Genomic DNA, 11,696 nt, shown 5'->3' with positions numbered 1-11,696 from the left:
TTAAGAACTTTTAAACGCTACAGATATTTTAAGATAATATTGTGGCTATTTATCGACTAATTAATTTTTTTTTGTTTTTTTTTTTTTTGTAAAAATTGAAAATACTTAATTTATTAATAACATTTATATATGAAATTCGTTTGGGTTAAGTTACGCTACACTGAATGGCGCCATGAACATTACATTTCATAACGATACGTTGGGTTAATAATTATATGAGTATATTTATGCTACTGTACGATTAAATATTATAAATACGGGTATAATTCTATATAAATATGTAATTTATGTAATTGTCTACGTATTTTTAAAATAAGTAGAATTGCGATTTTAAACATAGTTAAAGTTACTACATTTATTAAAAATAATTTACAAAATATAATTTAAGTTGTTGCATAGTTGTAAAACAAATATTTTTCAACATTTATAATTAAGAATTAACACTAAAACTTTTTCACATCAATACTAAATTTTTTTTTGTTTTTTGTTCTTTTTTTTTGTGATGTATTTTTCCCTTTTTCATATTGATTTTAAAACTAAATTAAAATGACTAGGATATTTCAGCGCAAGGAAATTGCAAATGTCCAATTAGGGCAATTGGGAAATTTTTAACGTGCGTCTGCCAATGAGATGATAGTTGGAAGAATTTAACACCAGTCCATTCTGTGCCATCGATATATACTGCAATGAGAAAAATATTAAATTAATTAAAAATTTGATTTATAATTAATTAATTAAATTTTGTAAGATTTCCTACTTAAATATTATTTTATCATTTATAGGTATTGATATTAAATGTAAAGAAAATTTAGAAAGATAATAATATTAAAAACATACAGTGTCATTCATAAAAATATATTGATCAAATTTTTGCATCAGATATGGAATACAAATCTATTTTTACGTCATCTAAGTGACATCTTACAATACTAAATCCAGTTGAGAGAATTATGAGTGACTTGTCACCAAATAAATGGTAATAATTCGGCAATAACTTGGCGGACGTTCGTTTTCTAAGTATGATATTTTGAGAATAATCAGTTTATAAAGATTTTTTATGTAACCTTACAAAGAAAAGTATAGTAGTGACAAATTTCATGATCTTGGCGACTAACTCAAATCACCAAAACATGATACTACATGTGCGGGAAATTTTTCGTGCAACAAAGAGAAAGCAGAAGATATTCTTTGGGTTGTAATAACGTCCTGTTCAAGTCGCATATCTTCCATTTCACTTCAAAGCGAAGTATAAATTATATCAAAATTTAAGGTTTTGTTACACCTTCATCATTTTCAAAGTAGTGTGGGTCTCTCATACACACATTGGTCTTTCGACAATCCACAAGTAACTGGATTTTTACTGACCCAGATACCACAATTTGGTTTATTGATATATCCATAAATGGACCATATAATAAAGAAATTGATAATATAATAAAGAAATCGAAAGAATACTCTTTCCTCAAGCACTTCTATAACATTTTAAAATAATTTAATAGAATATACAATTTCGAAAGAATCAATCATTTTTGAATTACACTCAATTCGTGAGCATCTTTAACTATAGTTCTTTTTTTTCTAAATACAGTTTTAACTAACCTTTTAATGGTACTGGATGAGATTGTTTTGGAGAACATATTAAACGTGCAACACCTTCTACACATTGTTCCTTTTCGAGATCACGATCTTTTTCCTTTTTCTTGCCCAAACGCATAACTACAATTTTTAACAAAGTATTAATTAAATAATATGAAATTTATTTTTTCGAATTTAAAACTTACTTTGCTTTTGTTTCTTTTCCTTAGTCGCAAAACTAACAGTCAATCCACTAGACATTTCACCAATTTGAGCATTTTGCGGCAAACGCCATACCTGTAGATTTCTAAATGTACTCTTAATGCTATTTTTGCCACCCTGATCACCACTTCGCGTGATACTCTTATCCTTAATAGAATGATCACTATGTCTTAGAATCGGCCAGTAGTCAACTTGCAGCTCTACTGGTTCAACTTGTACAACATTAACCTGTTGTGGTGTACCAAAGTTATCACCTATACGTTCACGTTGTGATGTTGCTGATGATGGTGGTGTTTGATTTGGTGGTGTAATACGTCCACTTTGCGGTGGTGAGCCATTTCCACTCATAATATTACCACCACCAATCATAGTTGTGGAAGCAGAATTTCCAATTGGAATTGCACTAGTAGCACTTGTTTGTTGTGCTACACTCGTTGTAGATTGAGTCATACTTTCTTCGAGATCAAGTGAAGCTTGTGGACCTTCGAGGTAACCAATGCGCACATCCTATATGGCAAAAAAAAAAAAAAACATTGAATAATTAAAAAACAACACTAAATTTTGTTATTATGTATCTTACAGAAATGAATGGCACAAAAATCTGGCAAGAATCTTCGTCTTTATAATTGACCATAGCTTCCGCAATTGGTATTTGAGCACAGGGTCCGGCCGCTTGTAAATATTTTTGTATACGTATCAATAAATCCACTATATTGAACTTATTTGCATTAGCATTATCAGCGAGCGAAGACGTGAGTGCGGTTGCATTGACCGTTGTCACTGCACTAACAGCAGCGGCTGTAACAGCCACACGTTCACACAATTGATACCAATTTTCAGTGCCGAACATGGAACCGTATGCTTGATCCATTTGACTTAGATATCTTGCAATAGCACTGCTACCAATCGGCACAATGTAGAAACGTAAATGATTGAGCCAATCTGGTGGTCTCACGCCCATCAGCTCAACGTAATGCCGCAGTGCAGCACCTTGCAGCCAATCCCCGCCAATAAGCAATATTTTTACTGTATTTGGTGGTTTTGCATTGGAATTACAACTGAAATTATTAAAGAATTGAACAATTATTTATTATTTAAATGGACTTACTATGAATGAGTTACTTACTATTTCTGAATTTTCACCATAAGCGCCTGTAGTACTGCTTTCACCTCCGCTGTATTTTGAGGTACAAACGATGGTTTAAATGAATTTGCAAAAATCGTTGTAAGCTTTGGTATAAAACTGCTACCACTTAATGCCTCTGGTGGAGTTATAATCGTGACCACATCAGGTATGACAGCATCTTCACTGGAGAATTCCTTACTTATCTGATCTAAAAGCATTTTACGCGGTTCTACATTAGTTGGAGACAGGCATGTCTCTAATACTGAGCGCGGTTCTGCGCTTAAACTAAGAGTCTGTTTCTTTTTACCCCCACTGGTACCACTGGGCGTATTACTTGAAGTGCGAAATAGACGAGAGCGTTTTTCACTGGGCGGTTGTGTTATTACTGCACTACTAACACTGAAATTGGAATTATTGGGTGTTACTTGGTGTGATTGCTGCTGTTGTAAGCGTATATAATCTTTTTCAGTACGTGGAGGACTATTTTGCGAGTCGGAGAATTGGCCATCTATATTAAATGTGTTACCTTCATTTCCAGAACTATCGTTGCGATATTCTATACCACGATCTGCAATAAATCGTCAGACATCGTTTAAAAAAATTTTATTGTGAAATTGTATAAAATATTTGGAAAATAAAATATTTTAATAATAGAAATTTAAAAAAAACGTAGGCTGTCTAATAAATAAGATAAACATGCAAAAAATAAGTATATTTGATTTATTTATTATAACTATATTTATAATTAATTTATATATTTAAATATATTATTAAGTATTTGTCTAAAAAAGGGTTTAATATATAAAATATAAATTAAGTTTTTCAAAATCAATCTACTAACATCAGCATGCATTTAACGTAAATAATCAATGGGTTAAAGAATTTCTAATAGTCGTAGACAAAAATCTATAAGATGAAGGCCCTATGTGAGTGAAGAAAGCGCAGTCTGGAAGCCAAAGTTTTAAAAGCTACTGATAATAGAATAATAAGTCTATAATAGGTCTCTAAAATAGTGCAGAGAGATTGATTATTGAATAAAGTACAAGGAAAGTAAAAGAGACAGTGATAGATTTGATAGTAGTTGTAACATATAATTTTGTAAAAAATAAGAACCTAATAGTGGTATTTGAAGCTTATGAGAATAGTAAATATCAGTCTTTTTCTGAAAACTAATAGTTTTCTGAGTTAGAACATTCCTAAAATGCTTAGATTAGGGAATATTTAAAAAATGTTTCTATTAAAGATTAAATCATGAAACTGTAAATAAATTTTATACTATAAAACTCAAAGAGATAAAAATTAGTAAAATTTGAATAAAATTAAATTTATTTCGCCCTTTTTTGGGTTAATTAAAGTTATTCCAATATAAAAGGAATTAGAATTATTTCAGAACGGATGTATATATATGTCTTGAAGTCCCTCTTTATATATAACCCCTATTGACTCTCACAACAACCATTGAAGTTGAACTATTCATAAGAGAAGAGACACAAAAGTAGTCTACTTGATTACCGAAAAGGAGAAAACTACTTGAACTACAACAACAACAGAATAGTTTCATTAAATACATCTTAAATTTAACCTAATATTATAACATTAATCATTAGTAGACTCACTGTTATCAGCATTATATTAAAATTTGCACAAAGTCAGGCTGTACGAAGACTCTTTAAAGTATTTTGATACATCCGCATAAATGACATGCTAAGAAACCTGGTCAAAAAATACATAAGGGACATAGCCGTGAAGCTATTTCCGATAACCGACAGGCCGCCCTAATTAGCACTATCTAATCTCAGAATAATCTATAGCCGCACGGGGCAGTACGCAGATCTTAGATTAGTGATCGAATAATCACGAAGCTTTTGACAAATACATAAAACCTGTCAGTGAGTAGGGTGGGACTCTGCAGAAACCCCTCAGCTATTAAAGAGTAAAAATGAATTAAACATGAATATTATTAGAGAATGTATTTTAAGTATCATTTCAAGTAGTAGCGAATCCTCTCTAGCAGCACAATATATATTCATTAAAGAGTTGACCTCAGTTCTTCCAGACTTCAATTCTTTACAAGTTTTTATTTGGTATTTTTATTCAGTATTTTTCTTATTCTAATGATTGATAATTATTATTAGACGTATTATTTTTGTACATTAATATATAAATATATAATTATGTAAAATATTTTTAACAATAAATATAGTAATTAACTTCAATAGTGTACTTAGATATTATGTTAGAAAAATATATATCTATAATTTTGCTTGTAGATACAAGTGTCCATCTGTTCACTCAAAATGACATAATTAAAAACATAGATACAAAAATTTTTAGTATATAAATTAGCTATTCAAAAGTTTAATAATAAAAATGATGATAAAAATTGTACAATAGACTTCAGCTATTCCAATATTGAAAAGTGCATTCTAAAAGCTAATATGTATGCAAGTATCTTGAGATTAATTAATTTTAAAACATACAACCTTCGAACGACAAAATGCACACCATAAATTTTTTAGAAGGAAAAAATGCATACTGTGAACATGCAAATGCATAAATCATGGCTTTTTTGTTATAAATTTTCTTGTCAAATAATTGAAAATACCACAACGCCATAGAAAACGAAAGCTAAAAAAAGATTAAAATAAATTGTAAAATACAGAAAAGAAAAAACAAAGCCCAAGAAAATGCACTAGGAAACAATGATGCAGCTAAACGTGTAAAAAAGTGGAATGTGCTTTTCTTTTATTCGAGATACAAGATACAAGATACAAAATACAATATACAAAATATAAAATACAAGAAACAATGTCAAGAGTGAAGTGCAACAGACTGCACAATGCCACAAAAGTTTGGCCCAAAAAAAGGGTGCAAGCAATAAAAATATTGGAAAATAAAATAAAATTTTTATCTCAAGCTGAAAAACTATTTCAACGAAATCACATGTTGCTTGGGAATGCCGCCATTTGAATGCAATTAATCACTTGTTTATAAGATATAAGAAAGATACTCGCTCGCACATGAATTCGAGACAAAAATACTTGTACTTGAACACAACGACGAAGGGTGACTGAAGCATACGCTAACACTGCGGTTAAGTTGAGATACACGAAACTACTATATACGTACTTGCACGGATGTGCTGCTCTTTGCGGTCAATTATGAAAGATTGTATTTTAACACTTGTAATTTCGTATCGATGACAATGATAAATTTACTAAGGCACAATATTACTGGCACCACAATTATACAAAGTTTTATTCGTTATTATTTAATCTAGCAATCAAAATGATTTTTTTTTAGATTTAGAATTGGTAGAGAAAATTTATAGAGAACTTGATCTATAATATTTCCTAGATATAGAAATTTAATTAGTATTTACTTTTGAATTCAATTCAGCAGAATAACTTAGAAAACTTTATCTCTAATATTTTCTAGATAATAAAATTCTACTAGTTCTACTTTCGAATTCAGCTTAACACATTAAGCTGGCTTTAGCTTTAAGCCTTAATATCGGAGGGGGATCTTTCTACAAAGTATAGGTATTTTATAAAAGTCAGTAAGATGGGAGTGAACAGAGACTTGAATGTGACATAGTTGAGTCAAACATATAGACCTAATTCAAACTTCTCACTAAAGTATGACAGAATCAGTGACTAAATGGTCTTAATAATGGTCCTAGATATGAACAATTGAACAGCTTGACGAGTGTAGATAGCTAGATTGTAGCTAAAGCATACATTTGGAACGGATTTAATTGCAACATTGCGAATCTTTTCATAAAATCCTGACCTATATTAAGACAAAGGCAAAGTATATAAAGGCAAAGCATAATAATAGTTAGTTATTATTGTGTTACTATAATATTGTGTTTTTGGATGTTCTGCTACTATTTTTGTAGAGTTTTGAATTAATCGCTTGAAACAAGATCTGAGTCGCTGATGTTATCTTTCGATCTGCACATGTGGTTAGAGTGTGATAAGTCATATGAAGAGTAGGGCCTTTGAAATTCTTGTTGTTGGTTTAACTTACTTGTTTAGGTAAAAGACTTTTATATAAGCGACTATAGTAAAAATGTACGAACTGTGAGAATAACATAGTTTTGCTGTTGGAACTTCCTTTTATATCACACTACAGAAATGAAATTGTTTAGATAATAATTATTTGTGTTTTGTTATGTTAAGAACTTGGATGCATGGAGTATAAAATCAAAATGCTTTTTGACAATACTGTACTTAGTTAATCACATAGAAGATTATTCACACTAAACAGCGTACTTAATAATGAAAGTACCCATAGCTTTATAGACCGTCACAGTATTTTTTCTCATTATAATTAGATGAGACTTGAATAGCATCATAAGCTTTACCAAAGGTTCTAGATGGTTTTAACCTTTGTGTTTTTAATAATACGGTAGTACAATGGCCCTATAGGTCTAAGTGGAACCCTTTGCCGGTATAACCTAAGCAAACTTAATTAGTTGAGACAAATCAATCATTTCAGCATATACCCCGCTCGTCTTTATTTTGTTACACAATAACGATATTGTGTAGCAAAGATAGAGATAATAAGATAGATAGAGATAGAGATAAGATAGAGAAAACATATATATTTAAATAATTTAATGTCATTAATGACAAAATTATCTATTTTCATATACCATAGAGAAGGTTTCATAATGAAGAAGTATTTTTATGAAAACAAGAATTTGTTTTTAATGAAGTGAATTCTTCTACTTACAAGTGTTTGGAATATTATGAAAATGATTATTTAGTTATATACTGACTGTAGAGATGTAATAATTTTGCTTATGTTTTAGGAATAGTATGTCTTTAACCCACTAAAACCACTTCTAAGGAAAGAGTAGAGAGGATTTCTACTACAATGTGGAAACTTCGTTTAAGGAATTAAGGGAAAATATGTAATCAAGATATTAAGCTTTAGGCTTAATATCAAGAGAACTATGTTTATTTAAGCAAGGGCGTGACATAGGTCGCATAGGTCGCGTCAATTGAATATTAATAGAATATTAATAGCATATATGTACAACCATTCTATGAACTAAAAATAGTTTCAGATATTTTACAAAAATCGAGAAGAGTCTAATGGAAAAAATATTTATTATGATAAGATCGAGCGTCTGGATATGTTAAGAGTCTTCCCTTCTTTTTACCTTAAAGAGAAATGATGTTACTACAACAAAATCAATAATTTCCAACAATCTTAATTAGTGTACGTTAAATATAAAAATTCGTTGAACATAAAAATTTGTTAAATATAACAATCACTATTATAAAATATAAAACCAAAAAATATATAAAATATAGTTAAAAGTTTGCATTGGGATCCTTCATGAATAAATAATTCATTCATATAGTCTTATAAATGTTGTATATCTTTTTGTATAATTATTTATATAATAATGTTAAAATATAATAGAAGATCATGCAACACTACATATAATCATAATCATAGTACTAGTATGTTATATATTAGTATCTCACATAGTAAGGATTAAATGTTATATATATATAGGCAAATAGAGCACAACTAACTACACATATAGTTGAAGGCATTTGTAGAGGTTGGTTGGTTACCGGTTACTCTAATTAGCAAATGAAACAGCTTTCAACAGATAAAAGTGATAGGATTTTGTAAAAAAAAGTGATTGGTTCGGTAGGTGGGAGCAAACATTCATTTAGTGTTCGGTAGAGTACAGTGGGTGTAAAAAATAGTGAAAGTAATTGGTAGCAAAATAAGAAGATGAGGTTTGCTGGAGTAACATTTAAAGTGATGTGAAGTCAACTTAAGATACAAATATGTACAAGAAAGAAAAAAAATTTTTTTTTTACTTATAGGAATTATATGCACAAATAAAAAACAAAAACAAAAACAACAAACTTAGCAGTGTACAATAGTGTTAAGTGTATAAAATTATAAGTAATTTTGTTTAATCAATTTAATTGATTTGTGAAAATTTTGAAAAAGTTAGAAAACATAAAAGAGAAAGAAAAATTTTTTATAATTTATAAATAGTAAAAGATTTTTCATTCTTTAATTTGTAATTTTGTTGTTGTATGAAATTACACAGACCTGGTGTTGTTGCCGAATTATTATTGTTTGTTAAATGAATGCATTTTTGTTTGTTATTTTCAATATTGTAAGACGAATTGGTCAATTGGTCGCTTTTATCCGATGATCTGCGTTCAAAGTTGCCTGCAAAAGAAATTATTCAAGCCATGCAATTTCAATCACAAAATTAAGTACAAAATCAAAATAATAATAATAATTCTTATTAATTTCAAATATGAAACAAAAAAATAAAAAAAATTCTAATTAGTTATTAAATAATATTAATATATTTATAAACAAAATATAACTTGGTATATAAGTTTGATTAATTCAATTTTATTAATTAAAATTCAATTTCTGTTACTGTTAGTAAATTACAGCAAAATGCAAAAATTATTTTTGTAACTATTTTAGAATATACATAATAAAAAATATAAAATATTTATTGATTAATTGACATAAATTAAGAAAGGGATTTTTTGATCCATACTCTTTTTTATAAGACTGCTTAAGTAGACCTTATATAAATTTTTATAAAAGATTTCTTTGAATTCTTAACTATTGGACCTAGGATTTTAACGAGGATAGCTATGTTGAGCAACAATTTTTTTACTATGCTAGATGTTAACACAGTTTTTATATAGTTATCGAGATATCGCTGTTAAAAGTTGGAAATATGTGTATGAGAATCACAAGATGGCGCGACTACTTATTGTTAGACATTGTTAGTATAATTAATGTAAAATGAACTAGTTTGAACTAGACGATGTGTGTAGTTGTTGTTAGAGTAACGATAAAAAAGTATACAATATACAAAGTATACAATATACAAAGTATACAATATACAATATACACAGTATACAATATTCAAAGTATATAAAAGTATATTCTACAGAACTGAGCCGTATCAACATAGAGAAAAAGTTGCTCAAAATAACTAAAATCCATTGTTGAGCTGAAGATACTTTTGTTAAAGTATCTTTGAATAGATCTTTCACGATTAAGAACAAAATTTTAATCATCTCCAATCAATTTCACTCTTATATATAATAATATATATAGTATATTATTCATATATTATAAAATTAATATACAAATTCACATATATTATAAATAACCTAAAAATATAAAATAATTCTCAACGAATTTATTTTCAAGCTTAATAAAAACAAATAGCTTCGTTGTTTTTTTTGTTTTGGTTTGTAATGAATTATATACTATATTTATATTTATTATTTCTGCCAATATTGCAATAAATTTTACTGCCTTATCTAATTCTCTTAAGTATTATTTTCTTTTTAGAAACGGTAAACACACAAATTTTACTATCAATTTGCATAAATTATTTTTTATTGAGTAATATATTTTACATGGCAATTAAAAGGTACTATTAACTTTTAGAGATTGTAGGTACATGAAAAATGTGCTTGGCAGTAATTCAAAAAACAATTAAAAACACAATATTTTATATTCTACTAAACTTAATAAAATTTATTAGTGATTTAGTTCAAGGAAGAAAAAATATTTTATATGGAACCTTAAATTATTTAGGATTTTAAAAATTTCACACTTATATCTGAACCTATATCTGTTCTTATGTATAAGAAAAGAAAGTATTTACTAAATACATATAGTATTATATTTATTCTCATTTAAAAAAAAAGAAAGTATTTACTAAATACACTCAGTAAAAATTTGTTATGGCGTAGTAACAAATTAAAGACATATAAAATAATTTATGGTTATAAGACAATGTCGTTGAATCCTTTAAGTGATTGACTTTATGAACTTTAGAACTCACTACACTGCTTTCAATACTAAATATTAGAAAAATAAAAAGTTCTCTAATAATTTATGTTAGAATTTCACGTCTACTTATATATATAAAAAATAACAAACTCAAATAAAAACTTAAATAAAAATTTAAGTCAAAACTTTTAAAATACCAATAATATAAAAATATAAAATCAATATTAAAAACGTTCGAAGTCCTACTTATGTATAAATTATAATAATAATAAAAAGCAACAAACTTTTCAATACTTTTCAAAAAAATGTATGTATCATTTAATGTAATATAATTTATACAAAGTACAATATGGTATATAAAGAGTTTTGAACTTACCAGTACCGCCATTGTCGTGCAACATTATACGTGAATTAGTGAAAAATGGACGCAGCGAAGGTTTCGGTGTGGAGCCAATTGATAATGTGTCCATATCAGGACCTGAATCATCACCCTCACAACATGACAACGATTCCAACTCTTGAAATAATGCATCCAAATCACGTTCGCCTCGTAAAGCAGCTGTACCGCGATTCACATCACCCTCCAATTCCTCAGAAGCCTTAAAGCGTTTCAGCAAGGCGACAATTTTTTGTTTAAAATTACGTTGTTGCAGGGAAATTGTCTAAAAAAAAGTACATAAATATATATAAAATAAATCAATAAATTATTTACAAAATAAAAAAAGCATATAATAGATTTTTGGTATATAATAAATGAGGTTTTATGTTTTTAAATTGAAATTGTACACGCACTAAACGCTGCTGCTTAGTGCTCGGAAAGTGCTTTTAATAGCGACGATTTCTTAACGATTTCAACACAATTACACTCATTCGCCAGGACATTCAGTGCCTGCTCTCATGTATATTTAAGCATTTAAGTGCCTATTAAGTTAAATGTGTTGTCCTTCAGTGA

At 28.4% G+C, this 11,696-nt stretch overlaps 1 protein-coding gene across 1 annotated transcript; it reads right to left on the bottom strand.

The window, feature by feature from the left end:
• Positions 1-475: 475 nt before the first annotated feature.
• LOC119679508 (phosphofurin acidic cluster sorting protein 2-like) lies at positions 476-11,406 on the bottom strand (the record flags this gene model as incomplete). Its single annotated transcript, XM_038091901.1, is given in 7 exon segments — positions 476-681; positions 1,600-1,716; positions 1,782-2,304; positions 2,378-2,855; positions 2,924-3,491; positions 9,017-9,139; positions 11,121-11,406. Coding segments are annotated over 7 exon segments (2,226 nt in total), but the record flags the coding sequence as incomplete, so codon positions are not given.
• Between the last annotated feature and the right edge of the window lie 290 nt (positions 11,407-11,696).

This window comes from Teleopsis dalmanni, chromosome 2 (assembly GCF_002237135.1).
Source record: "Teleopsis dalmanni isolate 2A chromosome 2, ASM223713v2, whole genome shotgun sequence".
NCBI lineage: Eukaryota > Metazoa > Arthropoda > Insecta > Diptera > Diopsidae > Teleopsis > Teleopsis dalmanni.
This window is presented reverse-complemented; position numbering and strand designations above follow the sequence as displayed.